This window comes from Cricetulus griseus, chromosome 6 (genome assembly GCF_003668045.3).
Source record: "Cricetulus griseus strain 17A/GY chromosome 6, alternate assembly CriGri-PICRH-1.0, whole genome shotgun sequence".
NCBI lineage: Eukaryota > Metazoa > Chordata > Mammalia > Rodentia > Cricetidae > Cricetulus > Cricetulus griseus.
The window spans coordinates 141,389,823-141,414,382 of NC_048599.1; the positions used below are offsets into that span (position 1 = coordinate 141,389,823).

Here is a 24,560-nt window from a genome sequence, read left to right on the forward strand (position 1 = left end):
CTGGCATCATTACATATCGCTAATCCACCTCCATCCTGCAGGGCCTGGCCGAGTACTGCACATTGATTGACAGCTCATCCTCTTTCCGAGCCTACCGGGCTGCCCTCTCAGAGGTGGAACCCCCATGTATCCCATACCTGTGAGTTGTCTCTCCTCCTACAGTTCTTTGGTCACCACACCTGATAGACATCTCAGCTCCCTCTGGGGCTTTTTGTTGTTGGTTTCACCTTTTAATATGTGCTTTAAGTGTGTGTGTGTGTGTGTGTGTGTGTGTGTGTGTGTGTGTGTGTGTACCATGTATGTACAGTAGCTCACAGAAGTCAGAAGAGGGAATGGGATACCCTGGAACTAGAGTTACAAGTAGTTATGAGTGGCCATGTGGATGCTGAGAACCAAACTTGAGTCTTCTACAGTAGCAGTAAGCACTCTTAACCACTGAGCCATCTCCCCGGTTTTAGTCTATTTGACTGTTCAGTTAACAGTTTCACATTAGCAACCACAACCCTGTCTGACCCCGCAGCCAGGTCAGCCCCTCAGTCCTCCATAGCCAGGACTTACAAGTGCTCCAGGCTCTTCCAGTGCTGAGCTAGTTTTTAAGGGATCCGCAGGGGGATCTGACCCAGGTTGCAGAAGTCAGGGATACATGTGGGTCAAAAGACCACCTAAATTTGCACTGGGATTCAGTAGCCGCTTGGTATGGGCTACAGTTCTGGTGGCAAAGCCAGCTCACAGCAAAACAGCTGCCTCCCGAGTCTGTCTCCATACAGTAACTAGCTTCTGCCTTCCTCCCCTCAGAGGTCTGATCCTGCAGGACCTGACCTTCGTTCACCTGGGAAACCCAGACTATATCGATGGGAAAGTGAACTTCTCCAAGCGGTGGCAACAGTTCAACATCTTGGACAGCATGCGGTGCTTCCAGCAGGCGTAAGTGCTACCTGGCCCCACTGCGGGGAGGGGCAGGGCCCAGAGGGCCAGGAGCCTGCATCTGTGGGAGGGGTGCAGTCAGGACAGCATGGGGAAGACCACAGGCCTGGGCCTGTGGTGCCGCCAGTTTGTCCTCCCAATTACACATAAGTCAGGAAGAGGTTCTCTGCAGGCCATAAGAAGGAAACTGACTGGTCTACAGAGCTTCAGGACAGCCAAGGCTACACAAAGAATCCCTGTCTCGGGAAACAAAAACAAAAGGAGGCTAACAGTACAGCCTACCTGGCTCTAGGGCAATAGGGACAGGCTTGGATAGCACAGCCCACTCAGGATGGCCTGAGTGCACCATGTCCCAGATGGGTCTGCCCAGAGAAGCCGGGCTCCCCATGGGAGCCACTGCAGCAGTGCCTGTTGAAGGTCCAGAGCTCACAGTGGGCTGCTCACACTGTTTTATGTTCCGGTGCTGAATGCTGCTGTCCCCTGTCAGGTTGGGTAGCAGGCAGTTGACTGAAGGCCCACAGTAGTCAGGGTTGCACCCTGTGAGAGGTTCTCACCTGGCTATTCTGCTGGCCCTGAACTCACTGACTACCCCTCTCCCACCAGGCACTATGAAATCCGGAGAAATGACGACATCATAAACTTCTTCAATGACTTCAGCGACCACCTGGCCGAGGAGGCCCTATGGGAACTCTCTCTGAAGATCAAACCCAGGAACATAACAAGGCGGAAAACAGACCGTGAAGAGAAGACCTAGGAGCAGGCTGGGTGTGAGAACGCCGAGCGGCCCAGAGAGGACCTGGACCATCCCAGCTTCAGAGCCTGTCACAGCTTGGCTGTGTGGCAGCACCTGAGCCTGCGGGGCTGGTTTCCTGCCTCTCTCCCTGTGGCTAAAGCCCCAGGGTTCACAACAAGTGCAGGCCTCAGGACTGGCTTGTGAACTAGCGGCCCCTGGTCTGGTTTTGTTTTGTTTTCTGTCAATGCTCCCTCCTGTTCCCTACTGTGCCCCTCCAGCTGGGGAGCAACAGAGACCTGAGCAGCAGACTAGGGCAATGGTGGGCTTCAACCCTCCTAAGACTGCCCTAGCCTTCTTAAGTGGCAGACGAGTGGAGGCCCCAGGACCCTTGGGTGGGTTGCCCTCCAGGGCACCTGGAGCCAGGGGAGATACGGCCAGGAGATGGGAGGCAGAAAGCAGAGAAGGACCATGGCAGGAATCTTTTGTTGTTCATTCCCTGCCTTTTAAATCTGGAGGATGAGGCGTGTAGACCTGGCCAAGAAGGTATGGTGAGTGACAGGCAGCAGCCAGAGCTGGCATTCATCACAGTACTGGCCCCAGACCTACCCTGCCATGCATGGCCCACTAGGGCTCACCTGCTGCACTGTGACAGCACCGCCAGTAGCACCTTCCGTCCCGTTGTGCCCACTACTGGCCCAGCCCCAGCCCACACCATTGGCACTGTGGGGATCTGGAAGAGGAAGCAGAGCTCGTGCTGAGCTGGGGCCAAGGCTGTGCTTGTGATTAGATCAGAGAGTGAGGGTCTCAGTGACCTAGGGAGAGGCAAGCAGCCCCTCCATGCTTGCTGTGTGCCTTAAATGCCATCTCCTGTCCCTTCCAGCCTATACCCCAGCCCTGGCAGCCAACAGATCCCTAGTCCCTTTCTGCTCCCTGGGAATGCCTGGTGTCCCCAAGAAGACTGAGCAGGCCTGGGGTGTGAGTGCCTGCAGAGGCCTCCTGATTCCAGGCAGGTGCTCTTCCCCCGATGTGGAGCCACCCTTGAGGTTGACAATCGAGGGCAAGATGTTCAGGGCTCAGTGCTGGGGTCTCCCAGGCCACGGCTTGCTCCATGGCCACCACCATGGCTAGTTGGCAGGGTGCGGATCAGAATCCAGACATGCTGCTGGCCCTGCACCATGCCTCCAGTTCACTTTTGCATGAACAAGCACCCATTTCTTCTGGTCATGGGGCTTGGTCAAGTGGACACCAGGATCTCTGTGCTTCCTCAACCCAGTCGTCACAGCGGAAGAAAAGGCAGAGCAACAGCTGCTGGCCGGGTGCAAGTTTGAAACAACTGTCGCTCTGAACCTCTCCTGGGTTTTTTTTTTTTTTTTTTAGCAGCTTTTATCAAAAAGGAACTGTGAGCTATTCTGCCCCCCTCTCCTGTTTATTTGTGCTGTAAATAGAGAGGGGGCATCCGTGAACAGCCCCTTGGCCAGCTCCCTCTGGCAGCAGCCAGGGCAGGTTGTTTAAGGAGTGTGTGTGGAGTCAGGGTTGTGAGCAGTCGTGTGGGTCTTTGGATTGTTTCTCTGCAGGTCCTTTCATTTCAGTCTTTGCCTCCTGTCCCTCACCAGCTCTGAGTGCTGCTGTGTGCGAGTGGGGGGCCACTGTGCACACAGGGCCCTTCCTCCAGCATCCCTCTGTAGCACAGGCCATCAGGCCTAGCCTGTCGGTACCACAGCAGACAACAGGTCTGTGATCTGGCATCTGCAGGTTCCCAAGCATGAGCTTGGGACAGAAGGGAAGGCTCACCTTCCAAATCTAGAAAAACCAGGGCCTCCTGAAGTCCTGGGAGCCTTTGGTGGCCAAAGCAAAGGGCTGGGGCAGCTCTGGAGCCTCCGTGTGGGGACAGCAAGGTGCGATGCGTGGTTTTAACTTATTAGCCAACAGGCTTCCCTAGTCACCTGAGCCCAGTGCTCACTGCAGCCTGGCTTCCACATGTCTGTTTCTCGGGGGTGAGGGAGGCTGGGAGAGTTGTGGAGATCAATCTTTGTAGGCATACTGAGTGGCGTGGACAATTCAGTTCTCAGCAGAGGCCAACCTTATGTGTGGGTATGGTATGGCCAAGGCTAGGGCAAGCAATTGCCACAGGCTGACCCTTGAACCAAGATACCTGCCCAACGCCTGCCTTCCAGTGTGAAGCTGTAATATAAATCCCCCACTAACCTGTCGGACAGTGGCACCTTCATACAGACATTACAAGCGCGTAACTTTTATATGAAAAAAAAAAATAAAACAGACAAAAGCCTGTCTGATGCCATGTCTGTGTCCAGGCTTTCTGTGCAAGGCTACGTTAGGCCAGTCCCTGCCTACTTGTGACATATCTGAAGGGGAGGGGATAAGGACTCTGGTAGGCCTCAGACCCACTCTTGTGGTTGTGGTTTCTCTGGCTGAGGAGACAGGTAACACCAAGATCTGCCCTCCTCAGAACCTACCCCCATCACGCTCTGCTACCATCCCTGTTCATAGCCCCAGGAACATTCAAACTGAGAGAAACTGGAGAATGGCTGAGTGGGTGCAGGCACTGGCCACCACTCTGACAACCTGAGTTCAATCTCTGGGACCCATGGGCTAGAAGGACTTCTGTAAGGTATCCTCTGGTCTCCATATACACATGAAGAAAAATAGGAATATACCAAGGAGCTGTGCCCTCTGCCCTGTGAAAAGGGTTGTGCAGGGTAGATTCAGGCGCCAGGCTTTAAACTGTGCCTTTGTGGTGCCTTCTGCAGGTCGTTCCTCTGACTTTCCAAATATGAGCGCAGAGGGAAGGGGACTGGTTTCAGAGCCAAGAAATGTCCTCAGACCTTGGGAATTAAGTACCACACCCAGGAGGACAGCTCACAGCCAGCCCCTGATGCTAAAGAGATGATGTCAGAGAGACTGGAGAAACTTTTAACTTTTTTTGTTTTTTGAGACAGGGTTTCTCTGTGTAGCTCTGGCTGTCCTGGAACTCACTCTGTAGACCAGGCTGGCTTCAAACTCACAGAGATCCTCCTGCCTCTGCCTCCCGAGCGCTGGGATTAAAGGCATGCGCCACCAACACCGGAGACTTTTAACTATTAACCCAGCAGTTGAGAGCACTGGCTACTCTTGCTGAAGACATGGGTTCAATTTTCAGCACCTGCATGGTATCTAACAACCATCTGTAACTCCAGGGAATCCAGTGCTCTCTTCTGACCTCTTCTGACACCAGGCATGCAAGTAGTGCACATGCTTGAAAACACAACACTCAGCACAAAAATCTAAAAAAAAAAAAAAAGAAATTATTAAAAATGAAGACTGACTGAGCCACACTTGGTGGGTGGTACACTTCTGTAATCCCAGCACTTGGGAAGCAGAAGCAGGTAGATCTCTAGGCTAGCCAGGGATACATAGTGAAAACTTGTCTCAAAAAAAAAAAAAAAAAAAAAAAAAAAGTCTAGACTGAAAGTTAATATAGTTACCATAGCAATACAATTCATAACTTTCCAGTTGATACATGAAAAATCCGGGCGGGCGTTGGTGGCACACACCTTTAATCCCAGCACTCGGGAGGTAGAGGCAGGCGGATCTCTGTGAGTTCAAGGCCAGCCTGGTCTCCAAAGCGAGTGCCAGGATAGGCTCCAAAGCTACACAGAGAAACCCTGTCTCAAAAAACCAAAAAAAAAAAAAAAAATCCTGATGATACATGAAAAATCTATGTATTTTTTAATACTTAAAAATCTAGGACTTCTCTCTCTTGGAGACTATGTCTGGCTTACCATTTAAGCCACAACAGAGCCAAGGCAAAGATGCATCCACCAGCTTTTGAGGCAGAAAAGCTGGTTTCTGGTTAGTAATACCTTGAAACACCAAGTCCCAAGCACACAAAGGACTGAGTCTTTCCCTGTTCTCAGTAGGACAGGAACATCTTATTCTGGAGTAAAATTACTACCAGCTGAGAGAATCTGGAGGACTTCGACCCCTCTGGTAGAAGAAGCCTTGGCATTCTGGAAGGTCTAATCCACAGAAAAAGGGCAAACTGTATTGCCAGGTGTTTGGGTTCATATCCAGTACATGTTATACAAACCAGGCTATCTCCTTTCTGATGGACTCTATGAGACCTAGACAACAAAGGTAGCTTTCTTTTGCTGAGAATTCTTCACTCTCAACTTACAAGGTCCTCTCTTAAATCCAACCAAAGTACTGTCTGTCTATCCATCCATCCATCCATCCATCCATCCATCCATCCGAAATAAAGCATTTTTGAGAGCTTAAAAAAAAAAAATCTAGGACTTCAGCTGGGTGTTGGTAGTGCACGCCTTTAATCCCAGCACTTGGGAGGCAGAGGCAGGCTGATCTCCGTGAGTTCGAGAGCAGCCTGGTCTACAAGAACTAGTTCCAGGACAGCCTCTATAGCCACAGAGAAACCCTGTCTCGAAAAAACAAAAACCAGGAAAAACACACGAGATTAAACACTGAAAAACAATAAAATACATGGATTCAGCATCATGTGAACATGAACCTCAGCAGATATGTCAGACTTAAGTGGGCTTTAAAGAAAGAAAACAAAGAATTTTAGTTCTAATAGCATCAAAAAGAAACAAACAGGGATGATGATGAAACATGCTAGATTCCACAGAAAACTAACAAGCACTTAGAGGAAGTGTTGTAGAAGACCTACATGTAAGGGCTGGGTGTGTAACTCAGTGGTAAGGTGCTTGCCTAGCATGTGTAAGGCCCTAGGTTCAATCCCCAGCACCACACCACATGTAAAAAGAACTATATACTTAAAATGAGACATTTTACAGATCATGGAAACATGTCAGTTGCCAGGTATGGTGGTACACTGTGTAACCTGAGCTACATTCTAAGACTCCCAAAATAGTTAACCTCAGTTAATCACTGATGTGATGCAGTTACTGTTAAAATCCCAATAGTGTGTGTACAATGCACTTGTCTGTGTGGGTGTGGCAACCAGAGAGTGACATCAGATGTCTGAGCCGTCCCCACATAGTGCTGAGATGTCCCCACTATAACTGTATATTCGTGCAGTGTGAGCTGTCCCCACAATAGCTGTATATTCACGCACAGTGCGAGCCATCCCCACTCTATCATGCAGTGCGAGCCATCCCCAATCCAACTGTATATTCACGCACAGTGTGAGCCATTCCTCTATTTCTCACACTCCAGGCTCCACTTGCTTGTTTTCATATCAGCTTCACCTTACAACAGCGTTGAGTAATGGACACTGGAGCTTTTGTGCTAAGATTCTGATGCAGGTACTCTTGACAGTTTTATTAACCACCACCCAAGGTGTCCTGAGGCAGCAGCAGAAGAGGCAAGAAGCTCATTACTCATGCAGCGCTTCAGGCTGCAGTTACAGGCCCCACTGCAGTTTAACATGACCCCCTCAGATGTCTCACGGCACCCCCAAAGGAGCAGCCATCTAGACACCTTTCCACGGTGACTTATTTAAAAGGTGTGTGAGAATGGTTTGGTTGGCTAGTGGGTGCTATGAGGCACCTTTGAGGCCTCTACCAGGCCCCAAAAAATCCTTTCCTCCTCTTCTTGGCTGTCATGCATTTTGAAGGTCAAGTTCTTGGTTCCAGAACAGCCCTGTGCCCTGGACCTCCACACTGCTCATTGCAGACTTCCTTATTCCAGTCTCCGAACCTGGAGGAGGGCGGGGCTTCTGCTCCATTACCCACAAGCGCTGTTGGTTGCAGGCAGCAGGGCCTGAAGGAGAGGGCAGCCTGTGTGTGAGCCGCCCATGCTGTAAAATCCAACCTAGAGCCCTGCTCACATGGATGGGACTCTTGTGAACAAGTCTTTCTCACAGCCAGCTGGACTGGACCCCAGGGTACATGATGTGAGGACAGCTGTGTATCTTAAGTGTCTCACAGCGTTTGGGGTGGCCTGATCTGAGAGTACTCCCCAGTCAGGACAGCCATCCCTAACTGGGGGCCCAGTTTGTTTTCTTTGTTGTTGTTGTTTATTTTTGAGACTCGTGAAGCCCCAGCTCGCCTCCAGCTTTCAGTGTAGCCAGGTTTGCCCTTGAACTGTTCCTTCTGCTCAAGTTCTGGGATTGCAGATGTGCACCGCCATCCCCCATTCGTGTAGTGCTGGGGATGGAGCAGGGGGCTGCGTGCATGTCCTCAACCAGCTGAACTGACCTATTAAGAGAATGAGCAGGAAGCGGGGGCAGGGAAAGGCAGAAGCTGAAAGCCTCAGACAAGTAGCCAATAGAAGCCAGAGGCGGAAAGGAAGACAGAGATGTTTACAGAAAAGTGGGTCCCGGGAAAGGAGGCACCCTATGTAAGTGAAGCTCAAGTGTGAGCCAGCTCAGAGACAGGCAGGCAATGGGCCCAGGGAATCTGCTGCACACAGATGGAAGTCAGAAAGTAGCAGTGTCCTCTGAAGTGGTGACAGGAAGGTCTGTCCTTGTTGACTGACCATAGCAGTCCTATCTCTCGCAGCATGGGCAGCACCAGGCAGGAACTCCCCGGGAGAGAAGCGGTATTGAGTTCTCCTCTCCACTCTCCCAGAGGAGTATGCACTGACTAGAGCCAGATCCCTGAGTTGGGCTGAAGGTGGCCATGTCCTCTGGAAGGCTCTGAAGACAGTGAGGACTTTAGTCTTCTGTGTTCTTCAGGAGTGAAGGTGAAGACAGGCATCCCAGGAAGACTTCCAGGCCTTTGTCCCTCAGATTAGGATCCCACTCAAGGCCTAATGGACCAATTCCCCTTTGCCCTGTGTGAGCACCAGCTAGCCATAGAAAGGGCACATCCTGGCTTGCAAGTCCTGAGCCTCAGGGGAAGTAGAGGGCCACCACCACATAGATGACCCAGCTGGTAGACACGAAGACCCCGAAGAGCAGACTGAAGAGCACGAGTGAGCGGGCCTTCCTCGAAGCCTCCTCCGCCTGTGCCAGGTCACCCCTGCCCAGGGCTGCTCGAGTCTGTAATAAGACAGGTCAGGGTGGGATGCATCAACAGTGATCCCCCTCTACCCACCCAAACCCCACCAGCACACCTTCAGACCAGGCCCATGCCACAAGCCAGGAACTGACAGCCTGGGAATACCAGGACCCAGGCCACAGCTCATAGATGTGCAAGAATGGGGCCAGAGATCCCTCCAGCACTAAGGAATGCCCTCAAACTCTTCTTAGGCCACCTCATAGCAGCTCTCAACTGGGGATCATTGCACCTCGCTTTGCTAATGATGACATGAAAGCTCAGCAGACTTAAATGGCCACCCTGGGCCACACAGCTGCTGGTAAAGCTAAAACCCACCTCTGAGCTGTTTGCTCCCCTAAGTCCTGGCTGGTGCTAACCTGGAACTGAGACCTCTCCCCGCCCAGCCCCGCCCCACTTACCAGCAAGGCTGGGCTGTTACCTGCAAGCACACACAGCCCCCCCAAGGCTTGCCTTCTGTCAATCAGAATGTCATGGCACCTTCATCAGTGAGTCCCCCAGGGCCTAACCCAGTGCCAGGCATGTGGACAGTAATGGAGGGAAAGCTGGGGGGGGTAGTAATGAGAAAGTGAGGGGATGGAGATGAGTAGCTATGCAAATGGAAGAATGAACAGCAAGGCAGGTGAATAGAAAGTGGGAGGTGGGTGAGCAGAAAAGACAGGTGAGGTCAGTGGCCGATGAATTGATAGCTGATGGTAGATGGGTGGAGGAGGGCGGGAGGCTGGGTTGATAGTGATGTGTCTTAGGAGGGAGGGTGGAGAGATGAATTAACAGTTGAGTAATTTCAAGCCAGCAAGGCAGATGGTAGCTACTGGACAGAGGGGAACTGAGGCAGCTGGATGAAGCTGCAGACTGTAGGCTGCCAAAATACCCCAACAGGGCTGGGCAACACCTTGGGACTCATCAATCATGTATTAAAGGACTTAAGAATTAACAAAGAAATAAATTAAGGAGACTTAGAAAAAAACCTCACCCTAAGAACGGGGAGACCTGACTTAGAAACCTAACCAAGGCCACAATGACCCGAGTCCCTGGAATTTCCTAGCTGGCAGAAATAACTCCCTTACAAGGCCACAAGACAACCTAACTAAATACCAAGAATTCCCAGAGGGCCACCCTGCCCTGGGGTCATGAAGATAAGAACAGACTATCCCACTGAGTCAGGAGACCATCCAGCCCCAAAGATAAGAGATCTCCAAAGGACCTGTGACTCTGGTCATGTACCCAAACCCCTAAAAGCCTATGGTTTTCTCCTATAAAAGAAGCCTGCTTTTGAGGAACAGGGCTTCTTTTGTCTGTCGGACTGGGAGGCCCGTTTGCGCAAATGTCCCACAATAAACTTACCTCTTGTTTTTACATCAGCTGGACTGGACATTGAGTGTTTTGGGGGGGACTGTCCGATTTGTGGCGACTCCTCGATCTGAGGGTCTTTCAGTATACCCTTTTTTGTTTGAGAACTTGCCAGAACAAATCCTTAGTAATGAGGGTCACAGGCGAAAAAGGGAGAGGAAAACGGACAAGAAAGGCCAGACCCCACAACAGGGCTTCTTCCTCTGGTCCTACCTAGCTGCTGCGTGGGGACTCCTACAAGTCCCCACAGGAGCTAAGGCTCCTCTCTTATGGCCATTTCCCTTACCTCATGGGAGTAGACGATGGCAATAAGCCCTGTGAGCAGGCAACAGAACAGGGTCACCAGCACTGACTCCATCATGAAGTCCTTGGGCAGAGGCCTGTGTTCCACCTGCATGGGGGCAGGCCCACCGGCCATGGGGCTGCCGTACTGTGGGGACAGAAGCACTGACATGAAGAACCAGGGAAAGTGGGCCTGACCCCCTTCCCCTCCTCACACTCTGCCCTGCACACGCTGCCGAGCCCAGGACTGGCCACCATGATGTCTTATGTGCCAGGGAGCTACGGAGGCTGAGAGCTTCCACCTCTCCACTGGCAACCCACAGCCTGCCCGCCTTCCTTAGTGTCAGCTCAGAGAATTGCCAGCCTCTGTCTCTGCTGTGCCATTGGAGTCCTAGTGGAGGTGGAGGCAACAGAATCAGGCATTTCTCCACTACATAATGAGTTCCAGGCCAGCCTGAGCCACATAAGAGCTTGTCTTTACTTTTTTTTTTTTTTTAAGCCAGGTGGTGGTGGTGCACACCTTTGCTCCCAGCACTCAGCAGGCAGAAGCAGATGGATTTCTGCAAGTCGAGGTCAGCCTGGTCTACAGAGTGAGTTCCAGGGCATCCAGCGCTGTTACACAGAGAAGCCCTGTCTCGAAAAAAAATTATTTATCACATCCACCCTTTGGGACCTTCCCCACTGATGGTGCCCTCCTTACTCCTCTTACCACCACAGCAAACCCAGCCTTCCCAGAACAAAATGGCTGACCACCGGGCAGCCTGTGCCCAGTGTCTTTCTCCTGGACAACTCCTATTCATCCTTAGGAACCCCGTTTGCTTGTCGCTTGTCTCAACCTTGAGAAATCTCTAGCCACCTGTGTGCAGATCTGTGTGGGGCGTGCTCTCACCGCGGGGAAGGGGAAGGAGGCTCCGGTGGCAGCGGCGGCTGCTGGTGGGAAGAGCGGGCCGGGCGGTGGCGGATAGAGTGCGGTGGGCCCGGGCGCGGGCTGGAACAGTACTGGCATCTGCGGGAAGGGCGGGTAGAGCAGCGCCACTGCCTTGGGGTCGGGCGGTGCATAGGGTGGGGGCTCGCCCACGAAGCCGATGGGCGGCACGGTGCCGCCGGTAGCCTTGAGCCCGGGCCCCGCCTCAGCCAACGTGGAAGTGGGTTCTGGATCCCCCGGGGCCGGCTCGCTGCCCTCTGCGGCAGCTGCGGCCTGGTCCTCATCAGGCCTCGTATCTTCATCTAGCAGCTGTGGGCGGCGCGGGAGCTGCGGGAGTGCGGGCTGCGAGGGGCTGCGTGTGTCCTCGGCTGCTGGAGAGTCCTCCGGGGCTGCAGGGCTGTCGCCCCCGTTGGCGTTGGGACCTGGAGAAGGCAGAGCTGTGAGGCCAGGCTGCTGATCCCCCAGCCCAGCTGCACCCAAAGCGCAGGGGACCCAGTGCCCTCCAGGCAGCCAGGATTCCTGCCAGATGCTCCCATCACCCTGCCCCATGAGGTTCCTTCGGTGATGCTGCCTCTTGAACGTAGGCAGAGCTTGACACTTTCTCTGGCCCAGGGGACATTGACAGAGCACAAGTTGGAACTTAAAACACTGTGTCTTTGGTCACCAGAGCTTGGGGAGGGATGCTCAGTGGCGGTAGAGAGTCTGCTCTTGAGGTGACCAAGAATTTCTGAACGCGAAAGAAGGGAAGCTCACAATGCAGGGTACAGGACTGACTGATACTGACGCCTCGGTTCCTACCGTGGTCTGACTGATACTTAGTAATGACTGATACTGACTGATACTGGTCTTGTCAGGGCTGGGGAGATGGATTCGTTGGTGATGCGCCTGTAGTGCAACCATGAAAACCTGAGCTCAATGCCCAGAACCTACATAAAAATCATGGCAGAAGTTTGCCATCCCATCCGTGGAGACTAGCGGCTCCCTGGTCCCCCACTTTAGCCTAACTGATGGTCTAACAGCCAGTGAGAGACACAAACAGGGTAGGCAGATCCAGAGAGATAATACTTGAGGCTGACCTATGGCCTCCCCTCTGAGGGAAAGAATAAGGACCAAAGCGTTCATGATGGAAAGTTTCTCGCTGTGTGTTTTAAGCATAATTTTAAAAAATGTATTTATTTTCGGACTGGAGAGATGGCTCAGAGGTTAAGAGCACTGACTGCTCTTCCAGAGGTCCTGAGTTCAATTCCCAGCAACCACATGGTGGCTCACAACCATCCGTTATGAGACCTGGTGCCCTCTTCTGGTGTGCAGATATACATGGAAGCAGAATGTTGTATACATAATAAATAAATAAAATCTTTTTTAAAATGTATTTATTTTCATATGCATGAGTGTTTTACCTGCATGTATGCCTGGCATCCCATGCATGCAGTGTCTGTGGAGGCCAAGAGTGCATTGGACCCTCTGGAGCTGGAGTTACAGATGATTGTCAGCTGCCATATGGGTGCTAGGAATTGACCCCAGGTCCTCTGCAAGAGCAGCCAGTGCGTTCTCTCTCTCTCTCTCTCTCTCTCTCTCTCTCTTGGTTTTTTTGAGACAGAGTTTCTCTGTGGCTTTGGAGGTTTGGAGGCTGTCCTGGAAACTAGTGCTGTAGACCAGGCTGGTCTCGCTCGAACTCACAGAGATCCGCCTGCCTCTGCCTCCCAAGTGCTGGGATCAAAGGCGTGCACCACCATGGCCCAGCTGCAGCCAGTGCTCTTAACCCCTGAGCCATCTCTCCTGCCCTAGCCATGCTTTTTTAAAAAGCTTGTCTCTCCAGCTGATAACAACTAAAACCCCTGAGACAAAACACAAAAGCCACCAGGAGTCACTGAAAGTGAGAACAGCAGGGAGGCACCTTACCTCCTGCTCCCTCCCAGTCCTGAGCCCATGATAAAAGAATGGCCCCGCAGGAAGAACTGATGGGTGACTCTGGACTTCCTGAGCACTGTGCTTGAGCTGAGCCACCATCTGATCCCTTTGCCCTGGACTGTCTCTGGTCCTGGAGTACCAAGTCCTGAACATTCTAGAATTAATCCCCATAAGTATCGAATGCAGCCTTGAGCAGTGGGTATGGGGCAGACTCACACAGTAGCCAGGGAGGCTGTGGGATGAGCCAACCATGGAGATGCCACACACAGAAGGTGAACCAGAACTGACCAAGCTGAGTCAGGGAATCACAACAGGACTGAGAAGTAACACATACAACAGCCCCAGTACCCAAGGCACTAACCCAAATAATCTGCAATGTGAAGAATTAGGACTGTGTGAGTATTCTTCAAGAGAAACCAGTTTGTGTATATATTGGGGGGGCGGAGGGCAAGACCTATAATCCCAGCACTTAGAAGGATTGCCTCAAGTTCAGGTACAGCCTGGGCTATAAGGCGCTATCTCAAAAATAAGAAGAAAGGCTAGATGGATGGCTCAGCATGGTAGAGCTTGCTGCTGGGTGTTGAGTTCAATCCCCAAGACCCACACGATAGGAGAGTTGTCCTCTGACCTCCACTGTCAACCATGGAATTCTAGTGTTTATGCAAGCCTGCCTGTGCACGCGTATTCGTGCACGCACACACGCGCATACACACACATACACACACACACAGAGAGAGAGAGAGAGAGTATAAAGAGGAGAGAAGAAGAAAGACCAACAAGAAAAGATACATAAAAAACAAAGGGAAACCAAGACGGGCAGTGGTGGCACACGCTTCTAATCCCAGCACTTGGGAGACAGAAACTGGTGGATCTCTGGGATTTCGAGACCAGCCTGGTCTACAGAGTGAGTTCCACAACAACCAAAGCTACACAGAGAAATCCTGTCTCAACTCCCCTTACCCCACCCACACACACACTAAAAACCTAACACATACCAACTCTGATGCCTAGACACTGGAACAATAAGAAAAAGCATGCTTGCTCCACAAGGTAAAGAGAAACACACTTAAAATAAATTCAGCAGAAAGCCACATTTTAAAAAGAACGAAGACCTAAATTTAAAATAAGTTTTGAATTATCTGAATTTGTTTCATTTACCGAGACAAGTACTCACTATGTATCCCCAGCTGACCTGGAACTCACTATGTAGACCAGGCTGGCCTCAAACTCATAGAGATCAGCCTGTGCCCTGGCTTGATGGGAGCTTGAGGAGTGTCTAATACTTGAAAGGAGATCACACACACATTTTAATTCGTATGTCTGGTGTATTTGAACATACCTCAGAGTTAAAACATTAAGAGAACTTGCCAAAGCCTGCAATGTAGTTCTCTGGTAGAGCTTGCCTGGCATTCCTTGGACCCTGGGTTCAATCCTCAATACTGGAGAGAGGTGGAAGGAGAAAGGGATGTTTTGGGGGGAGTTGGTTTTTGTTGTTGTTGTTCCCCTCCTCACCAGGTTTCACAGTGTAGCCCTGGATGTCTTGGAACTCACTCTGTAGACCAAGCTGGCCTCTGGGATGGCTCAGTGGGTAAGAGCACTTGCTGAACACATGTGAGGACCTAGGTTCATATCCACAGCACCCACAGAGAAATCAGGAGTCTGTGGGAAGGGGAGGTGTGCACCAGAAACCTCAGTGCGGTGGAGGATGGATGGATATAAGAAGATGACTGAAAATTTCTGAGCCCCAGGTTGGATAAGAAACCCCCTCTTAAGGGAATAAGGCAGAAAGTGCTAAACACTCCGAGTCCCCCTCTGGCCTCTATGCCTACTGTGAATCCACTAGTTCACACATGTGCATACACAGAAACAGACGGACGGGGACACACACACACACACACACACACACATACACACACACACACACACACCACTGGCACGCTGGAGCTCCTCCCTCTTTTGTAGGAAAATTCTTTGAGCAGCCACTGCCAAAGACCCAGAGCCAGCCTACTCTACTCCATGACAGACCACAAACAATGGGTAACACCAGGACCAGCCTGTCAGTCCCAGGAGCCTCCACCTGGGTGAGCTGGCCTGAGGGCAGGTGCAGGCCTGGGACCTGGAACCCACTGTTCTGGGCCTCTTTCCATCAAGTATAAAATAAGGATTGATAATGGCAATCGCAGTGTTACAAAAATGGCAGGGAGCAGTTGCCCGGGCCCTGGGCTCTGGTCGTCCCCTCATCTTAAGAAGCCTCCATGCACAGACCAGGCAACCAAGGGCTCAGCAAGCACTTTAGCTAATTAAAGCCACAGCGGAAGGACCCAGTCGCAGAAACGCCAGGCTTCTGACCCAGTTATCATAACAAAAACCGCAGTTTCCCTGGATCCCGCCAGCACAAATACCTGGCCCGATGCACAGAGATAGGGGCCTCCGAGTAAATAAATCTACTGGCTGCGCCTGGCTCTGTGGCCTGGGGTTCTCGAGTTCTCGACACCCGAGCCTGAGGCGATAGTCCAGCCAAGACAGAGAAGGATGGAGCTGCTCCAAGGCCTGGGGGGTTCTAGAAGGGGGAAGGCACAGTGGAATTCTGCTAGTCACCCCAGCATCCTCCATAGGGGGTGCAGGGGATGCGAGGGGCACCCGGGCATCTGATGGCGAACCTGTATGGGTCTCGGCACCACTTCATGCCCCTCATGCCTGGGACTCCCTAGTGATCGCGAGGACCCGGGGTCCTTTGCCTGGATACGTGACGGCTGACGGCGATGGGACTCTACCAGGGAGCATCCACACCTGCCTGCCCAGTCTCTGATCCAGTCTTCGAGACCTCTCCCAACCAGGGCTCTGAATTCCTTCTTGCTGGGTCACCACCTTCTTGAGGGGCCTCCACCTGGTCCCGGGAGCGAACAAAGCAAGCACACACTGGATGCAGCCAGGAGAGTCTGGGCGGGAAATGCAGAGCCACCCGCTGCTGCCAGGACACCTGCTGTCGACCAGGGGCCCATCCTTCCCCAGATGTCCCGCAGTATGCAAGAAAGTTCCTGAACTTTAACGCCGAAGCCTCTTGGCTCCCAGGCCCTGAATGCGGGTGTGCCCCGACGCCAGTGTCGCCTCGTTCCTGTCTGCGCCCTCGGTCTCTGCGCTTTATCCCCTGTACCCGGCGCCCCTTACCTGCCTCCATGGCCCGATCCGCGTGGGTGCGCGCCGGCTGTGCTGCTCCCGGCCTCGAGCCTGGGTCCGCCCCACTCGGTTGACTGTGCCGGCTCGGGTTTCCTGGTGCCCGCTGCGCGACAGGTTAATAATTGACCGCCCTGTTTGTCCACGTCTGTGTCAACACGTCGCTCCTTCGCGCCCTGGAGCTTGCAACCCACTCTGCATCCTCCCGGTTTGGGCCAGTTAGCGCTGTGACGGACCCTGAGGGCAGGATGCCTTGATCTAACTCTTTGCCGAGTTGCAGGGCCTTGACGTTGACGGGTGGGGGAGGAGGATCGTGCATTTCCTACAGGGATGAGAGGAGAGACCACGGGGAGAGGGGAGGGCCAAAGACAAATTGTATAGCCAAGTTTTTGTTTGTCTGTTTTTTGTTTGTTTGTTTGTTGTTTGTTTTGTTGTTGTTGTTTTTGCATCCGCTTCCGGCTCCCTGCCCCAGAGTAGTCAGGAGTGTAGATTTCATCTAAGAGCTGAGGTTTAGAACAACACGTGCCTAACTTTCTTCCCGAGATGCACCAGGCCAAAGAATGTACAACCGGTCCGAACCCAGTCACCTGAAAATACCACACTTACAATGAAGGCATGCTTGGCCGCCTTTTGTATATTCACAGCTGAGCTCCCAGACAAGGAGAAAAGTTGTGTCCGGTGTTCAGTTCACGCAGGTCGTGGAAGAAACAAGGGTCACTCCAGGCTGAATTTTAGCCCGAGCAGCCTCAGGGAAGTCAGCCTCTGGCGAACGGTCTGTTGTTTTGCAAAAAGGCTTTTTGTTGTGGTGGTGGTTATACAATTTACACGTTTAGCAAGTCAATTTCCACATAACAAAATCCCTTATCTGAAGCTCCCCAAAGAGACAAATGCCAAAGCAATTCCCAGTTACAGGGCATCTCCGTTTTCTGAATTCTCCCACAACCAAGTTTTGCATAGGCTTTGAACCTTTATGGAACTTTCAGATAAGATTTACATAGAAGGTATGGGACACAAAAAGTAGCAATCACAAAGGCAGATCAAAGCCAGGTGCTACTCGGGGAGGCCGGTGGTGGCGCACGCCTTTAATCCCAGCACTTGGCAGGCAGATCTCTGTGAGTTCAAGGCCAGCCTGGTCTACAGAGCGAGTGCCAGGATAGGCTCCAAAGCTACACAGAGAAACCCTGTCTCGAAAAACCAAAAAAAAAAAAAAAAAAAAAAAAAAAAGAGAGAGAGAGAGAGAGAAAGAGAGAGAGAGAGCTAACACTCTGGCAATCAAATCAGCTGCAGAGCAAAGAAGGGAGCAATTTACCAGGCCTTGAAGCTTGGGTCTGTGAGACACAGGATGAAGATAGATGGCTTATAGAGTTTACAAACAAAGCTACTTTGACCCAGCAGAGGCTCTGGATAGAGAAATGAACTCTCTCCAGGAGCTGAGTATGGGGTTCAAGTTCAGCTCATCAACATGATCCAGAAGCCCCTAAACTAAAAAGAGAGATTAGAAATAAAAGGGAGAGGTGAAGAGATGGCTCAGAGGTTAAGAGCAGAGGACAGAAATTTGGTTCTCAGCACCCACTAATTTCAGCTCCAGGGATCTGATGCCCTCTTCTGGCCTCTAAAGACACTGCACTCACGTGTGCATACACAAACACAATGTCTTAGCTACTCTTCCATTGCTATGAAGAGACACCATGACAGAGGCATCTTTAGAAGAACTTATTGGTCTAAAATTTATAGGAAAGTGAGACCAACCAGAGCTGTAATGAGGCCAAAGAACGAAGCTTCATTGAGATATGAACTGCCAGGCTATCTCTGAGAGAAGGTAATAAAGCCAAAAGCAGAAAGTAAATTAATAGAAATGGGTAAATGTAAGTTACAAGAGCTAGTTAGAAATAAGCCTAAGCTAAGGCTATGCTTTCACAGTTAATAATGTCTCCATGAGGGTTGGAGAGATGGCTCAGTGGTTAAGAGCACTGGCTGCTCTTCCAAAGCATTCAGGTTCAATTCCCAGCACCCACACAGCAGCTCACAACTGTCTGTAACTCCAAGATCTGACACCCTCACACAGACAAACATGCAGGCAAATACCAATGCACATAAAAAATAATGTCTCCATGTGATTATTTTTGTGAGCTGGCAGCCCCCAAAAAAGACTGACTACATATATCATCCAAAACGGGGACTAAAATATCCAAACATAAAACTGGGTGGTGGTGGTGCACGCCTTTAATCTCAGCACTCAGGAGACAGAGACAGATGGATCTCTGTGAGTTCAAGGCCAGCCTGGTCTTCAAAGTGAGTTCTAGGACAGGCTCCAAAGCTAAGGGAAACCCTGTCAAAAAAAAAATAGGGCCTGAGAAAACTACAAAAAGTTCTAGACAAGGAGCCAGATGTGGCTTTCTATCCTGCAGTCTCTCAGGTGGGCCAGTGCTGGGCATACAGAGGCACTAATAATGGCCTCTGCCTGTGGGCTGGAGCCAGCCACCAATGCCTCGAGCCAGCACCGTGTGCTAAGCTAAGCCGTGCATGTGGCAGCAGACATGGCAGTTTAAGATCTGTCTCATGGGGCTGGAGAGATAGCTTAGGGGTTAAGAGCACTGACTGCTCTTCCGGAGGTCCTGAGTTCAATTCCCAGCAACCACAACCATCACAACCATCCCTTATGAGATCTGGTGCCCTCTTCTGGTGTGCAGAATGGAAGCAGAATGTTGTACACATAATAAATAAGATATTTTTTAAAAAAAAACAAAAAAATAAAAGTCTTTAAAAAAAATGAAAGCCAAAAGAATGTATTATGTTGGGAAGAGGTTATGCTTTTGTTTCCATAGGAAACCAAAGGCTGTAGATTCCTTCTAGGTTAATTGAGATCAGATTTGACTGGGGGAGACCTCCTGACTATCTTGGCTACAGACATGAAGGGGCGGTGAGCCAAAAAAGACATGTGATGTGTAGGCTGAGCCTCTGCATGGGAACAGCTCAGAGATGAGATGAGACATGGCAAATCTTGTTGGCTACAGTCTCTTCATGACTTATTATCACATGCCATCGTTTCATATGACATGGATGGAGATTTTTATTAGTACTTGGTTATGTAGTCCAAACAGGTTTATAAAGTTGACAGATGCCTTTTGCCTGTTCAAACATAGAACAAAAAAATTTTTAACTGACTTGTGCACACTGCACATTCCACACTTGTGTTAATGCAGATATGTATGTTATCTTTGAAAGTATATGTGATTTCAGAGCAAGGAGACCAGACACCAATGAAAACAGGTGGCCCAGGTGATCCAGTTTCTCAGAGTGCTTCTGTTGCAGCTTCCTCAGAGTTCTGCATACAGAACAGTTTCAAGGATGCTGGCTGAGATGGATTTAGCTTCATAGCGCATGCCAGCCAGGACTACAGATAAGCCTTTCGTTTTCCCATTGCACAGAGACTGGGCATCAAATGTTATGGCTAGTTTTTCCAGGACTTGACCATTATCCCAATTTTCTCAGGGTCCTCCAAAGACATCATCACACACTCACCCAGAGCAAGAAGCAGTCTAAAGAACACAATGCCTGGTTAGTACTTGGATGGGGGACTGCCTGGGAATACCCGGTGCTGTAGGATTAAGAAAAAAAATTAGCTGGGCGTTGGTGGCACATGCCTTTAATCCCAGCACTTGGGAGGCAGAGGCAGGAGGATGTCTGTGAGTTTGAGACCAGTCTGGTCTACAAGAGCTAGTTCCAGGACAGCCTCCAAAGCCACAGACAAACCCTGTATCGAAAAAAACAAAAAACAAACAAACAAAAAGAACACAATGCCCATATTCCCAAGAGGTGGAATGGATGGGTTTTGTTCAACTAATGTATTATGGATAATTGTCATCATTTATGGGGATTGGTTACAAGTTGTTATTGATAATGGTCAGGAAAAAAGCTGAACAAATGAGATTAGATTCAGGGATCTCATTCTGAAAAAAAAAAGAGGGGATATCAAAGTAATAGGATAAAAGGGCGGATTCTTGAATCTACCTTTAAACCAAAAAGGCAACTACCAGTCTCAATGGTACAAATTTGGTATATTAATACAAATTTAAGGTTATTTTTGTTATACTGAATTTATGTTTATACTCTTGTTCAGGGTATTGTGCTTACACAGCTCATTTAAAATGTGGTGTCTGATTAAGAAACACAGGTTAGTAGTAGTTAGTCATCTATGTTAATCAAACTTGTAGTCATATTAGGTATGTTTTGAAAGTTAAACAGATATATTTTAGATAAATGGTCTTCAAACACTTCAGAGAACTACAGAATATGGCATTTATGATGTTTTAAATAACATAAGGCTTTTCACGAGAGTGAGACACATCCGCTCCTCGCAGCACCAATTTACTTCAGAGAAGATAATGGGCATCAAAGAAGCCCCATATGGAGTTTCCTTTTTTGGGGGGGGGAGTTGAGACAGAGTTTCTCTGTGTAATTTTGGAGCCTATCCTGGCACTCACTATGGAGACCAAGCTGGCCTTGAACTCACAGAGATCCCCCTGCCTGCCTCTGACTCCCAAGTGCTGGGATTAAAGGCGTGTGCCACCAATGCCTGGCCTTGGAGTTTCCTTTCTTTGTGGCAAAAGTTAGCCACTGGGCATGCTTCAATTGCTGATAGTATGCTGTCCAAATTGGTCAAGCAAGACACAAAAGAAATCCGCTGTTGAACTTTGCCAAGACAAGGCAGGACAGTCCTCCAAAAATTCCTGCTTTACAGAAAAGTCTGTCAGATATTCTAGGCCTGTAGGCTGAAGATGGATGCTTCAATATTACGGAGGCAACTTGGGTGACTGTCCAGGAAACCAGCTGTTTCTGTCATTTCTATAGTTTTGGAAGTTGTTTGCTCTGCACTTCCTATTTAGTCAGGTAATATTATATCCTTCTTGGGTCTCTGATGGATTTGAAGACTAGGTAATTATAGTTTTTGTCAGTGATCATCTGTATTAGCCCCACATTGTGGAACATTCCAACAACCACATGGTGGCTCACAACCATCCGTTATGAGATCTGGTGCCCTCTTCTGGTGTGCAGATATACATGGAAGCAGAATATTGTATACATAATAAATAAATAAATTTTTAAAAAAGTAAAAACTCCTGACAACACATAATGGATATGGTGGCACATATCTGTCATCCCAGCACACACCTGTCAGTCATCCCAGCACATACCAGTCATCCCAGCACACATCTGTCATTCCAGCACACATCTGTTATCCCAGCACACACCTGTAATCCCAGAACTCTGGAGGTGGAAGCACAAGGATCAGAAGTTCAAGGCCACCCCTAGTTACATAGCAAGTTGAAGATCAGCTTGGGCTACAGGAGGCACTGTCCAAAACAAACAAACAAATAAATGAAATGAAAAGGGGGCTGGAGACGTGGCTTAGAAGTAAAGAAACTGACTGCTCTTCCAGATGTCTCAAGTATAATTCCCAGCACCCTCATGGAAAGTTAGAAATGGAGATTTAAAAACACAAAATTCTCTTTAGCAGGGCATGATGGTGCACGCCTTTAATCCCAGCACTCAGGAGACACGTCTCTGAGTTCAAGTTCAACCTAGTCTACAGAGTTACATACAGAAATGCCGTCTTAAAAAAAAAGAAGAGAAAAAAAGAGAGAAAATGAAGAAAAGAAAGAAAATCAGCCGGGCCAGGTGTGGTGGTGCATAGTTTTAATCCCAGCACTCAGGAAGCAGAGGCAAGTGGATCTCTATGAGTTTGAGGGTAAAGCCTGAGCTACATAGCAAGTACCAGGCCAGCCAGCAAGACTTTGTCTCAAAAACACCTTTAATCCCAGCACTCGGGAGGCAGAGGCAGGTGGATCTCTGTGAGTTTGAGGCCAGCCTGGTCTCCAGAGCGACTACCAGGATAGGCTCCATAGTTACACAGAGAAACCCTGTCTCAAAAAACCAAAAACTAAATAAATAAATAAATAAATAAATAAATAAATAAATAAAATAAAAATAAAAGATGACACATGAGTCAAATTCAGTCGTGGAGAGCTGGGGATCAGGGGAGCTGTGAGCTCACGGCCACATTATGAGCTCACAGTTGAGCTCATAGGCACCTTTCAGACAGGACTCCAGAAGGGACAGTGATGGCCTCCTCTGGACATGATGTTAGTACTTCCTTTGTGATTCTCATTCCCCAAGAGACGTCTGCCAGACGAAGGAAATGGGCCTCTGCCTGGCTGAAGGAGAGGGCCCGAGCCAGGGCCACATCCTGCTGGAGTTGGGTATGGGGAGAGGATCGGAGAGAGAGACAGAATGAAGACACTCAACTCGAGCTGGATGCCTTTGCAGTCTTCAAAGCTGATCCTGGCCAGGTGTTCTGGTCAGCTCAGGTGCTTGGACTCAGGGCCAGGTGTTCTGATTGAGTCAGGTGCTGGGACACAGCGCCAGGTGTTCTGGTCTGCTCAGGTGCTGGGACTCAGGACCAGGTGTTCTGGTTGGTTCAGGTGCTGGGACTCAGGGCCAGGTGTTCTGGTTGGTTCAGGTGCTGGGACTCAGGGCCAGGTGTTCTGGTTGGTTCAGGTGCTGGGACTCAACTTGTCAGCTCAGAGGTGGCACATGAGGTGGAGGTGGAGGGGTGGGGTAATGTGGGCAATTACCAATATGGAGCCAGGTAAAAATACAAGGGAATTTAATAGGGAAAAGCCTTACTTACCGAGCGACCTAGCAAGCTGGCGGGCAGCAGTAAGTACAGCAAGCCGAAGATGAAAGAGGAAGCAGGGCCATGTAAGCGTCCCTCACTCTTAAACTTTCCCTACGTCACCCTGGCCACGCCCTCACAGGTGTGGCTACAGAATCCCCTACAGTGGGAAGGTCAGGAAGGGAAGGGAGGGCATGCCTAGTGGAATCTGAAAGTTACATTTGCTATCCTAAAGGGACAATGGAGGGGTCTGAGGTCTCAGTTTCCTCACTGGGAAAATACTGGTCTGTTCTAGTACTCTGAGACCATTCAGCTCAGGCCTTTGCTCTGCAGTTGAAGAAACACACTTTCTTATGTTTTTAAACTATTTCTGATAAGAATGGTTGGCTTCCTGGGCCAGCAAGACGGCTCAATGGGAAAGGCTCTTGCTGCCAACCTTGAAAACCTAAATTCATCCCCTAGACAGAGCTGGCATCCCATGCTTGGCCATCTGCTGTGACCCTGCCCTTACCTATTGGATCCAGCCTCCAGGATGCTGCAAGCCAAAGGGCAGCCATTACTCTGTTTTAATCAACAAGCAGCCAATGTGTGGGTCTGGGAGAAGGAAAGGCAGAAAAGCAAGAGGAAAGGGGCGGATAGTTATAATGACCATGACAACGAGCCCATGCCAGGAACAGGACCCATGTCAGGGTCACAGTCCGTGCAGGCCAGCTCTCTGGTTCCTGGACTGGGACACTTCCTTCTACCCACTGTGGCTGCCACAGGTCAGAGCTCCAGAGGGAACAAGGTCCTCGGGTGTTCAGGAAGAAGATCCTGCAGCCCCTGCTTTGACCTTTGGCCCTTCAAAATGCTACTAAGTGGCCTGAGGCCTGGGCAGGCCGTGTCTATCACCCCAGTAGCTCCCAGCATGTGCAACTGTCCTGTGACTGCTGCTGTCCTACCCTGCTTGTCCCATCACCTCATGTCCATGGCAATGAGGCGCCTCAAGGTCTTCTGACCCCCTGCTCTGTTCTACGACAGGCTCCCACTGACCACACTGCTCCTGCACCGCCAACTGCTGCTGATGACACTATGTTTCTTGGTGTTGTCCCTTCCCCTGATGCTGACCTCACTAGCATGGCATCGCCTCAGGTTTGTGCTTTTTCCCTTTTGTCTGCTGCACTCCTCTCTGTTTGCCAAAGGGCTTTACCTTCTCTGAACTCTCTTTTCTCTTCAGGTAGCTTGGTCCAGGTGCTGCTCCTGGAGCCTGGCATGGGGAGGCCAAGCTGGGGAGGCTTGGGGAGATGGGTATTGATGAGCGTGACTCACCCTGTCCCTGTGAGATAATAAGCAGAAGCTGAATAGTGACCTGGTTTATTTCTACCCATACAGAGCCATGATGCTGGCAATAGCTCTAACCTCATGGAGGAGACCAAGTAAGCGTTCCCTACTAAGGGAGTCAGGGCAGACCTCTGCCTGTGAGCCGGGTTCCTGTCAAACCACTTGCATCCCTGACCCTATGCCTCCTTCCTTAGGACTTTCTCATCAACTGAGAGTCTGCAACAACTTTCTCAACAACTCAATGGTCTTGTGTCTGAGGTACCACAGGATTGGGGTCCAGAAAGAAGGTAG

The 24,560-nt window shown here is 50.3% G+C and overlaps 3 protein-coding genes across 11 annotated transcripts in view; 2 read left to right on the forward strand and 1 right to left on the reverse strand.

The window, feature by feature from the left end:
* Rapgef1 (Rap guanine nucleotide exchange factor 1) overlaps positions 1-3,956 on the forward strand; it is a 119,638-nt gene extending 115,682 nt beyond the window's left edge. For all 9 annotated transcript variants that reach the window (XM_027423105.2, XM_027423106.2, XM_027423099.2 and 6 more), the window contains 3 exons: positions 42-139; positions 796-924; positions 1,528-3,956. In XM_027423105.2, coding sequence (XP_027278906.1) covers positions 42-139; positions 796-924; positions 1,528-1,678 — 378 coding nt within the window. In that variant the 3' untranslated portion in view covers positions 1,679-3,956. The remainder of the gene's footprint in view (positions 1-41; positions 140-795; positions 925-1,527) is intronic.
* A 2,957-nt stretch (positions 3,957-6,913) lies between these two features.
* Positions 6,914-16,277, reverse strand: Prrt1b (proline rich transmembrane protein 1B). The gene is made up of 4 exons (XM_027423108.2): positions 16,268-16,277; positions 11,153-11,610; positions 10,268-10,411; positions 6,914-8,615 (listed from the first exon to the last, which is right to left on the reverse strand). Exons 1-4 carry the CDS (start codon positions 16,275-16,277, stop codon positions 8,466-8,468), a joined length of 762 nt encoding a protein of 253 aa, XP_027278909.1. The 3' UTR covers positions 6,914-8,465.
* A 6,118-nt stretch (positions 16,278-22,395) lies between these two features.
* Positions 22,396-24,560, forward strand: LOC100764507 (Golgin subfamily A member 2). The gene is made up of 4 exons (XM_027422762.2): positions 22,396-22,641; positions 23,970-24,080; positions 24,321-24,364; positions 24,464-24,560. Exons 1-4 carry the CDS (start codon positions 22,396-22,398, stop codon positions 24,558-24,560), a joined length of 498 nt encoding a protein of 165 aa, XP_027278563.1.

Bases quoted from the DNA above. Each gene is read 5' to 3' on its own strand.
- Prrt1b (XM_027423108.2), bottom strand. The intron at 10,412-11,152 runs GTGAGAGCACGC...CTGTCCCCACAG, and splicing joins CCTCCTTCCCCTTCCCCGCG to TACGGCAGCCCCATGGCCGG. The intron at 8,616-10,267 runs GTAAGGGAAATG...GTCTTATTACAG, and splicing joins CCATCGTCTACTCCCATGAG to ACTCGAGCAGCCCTGGGCAG.
- LOC100764507 (XM_027422762.2), top strand. From the start codon at position 22,396: ATGGCCTCCTCTGGACATGATGTTAGTACTTCCTTTGTGATTCTCATT. The intron at 22,642-23,969 runs GTGCTTGGACTC...GTTCTACGACAG, and splicing joins AGGTGTTCTGGTCAGCTCAG to GCTCCCACTGACCACACTGC. The intron at 24,365-24,463 runs GTAAGCGTTCCC...CTCCTTCCTTAG, and splicing joins AACCTCATGGAGGAGACCAA to GACTTTCTCATCAACTGAGA.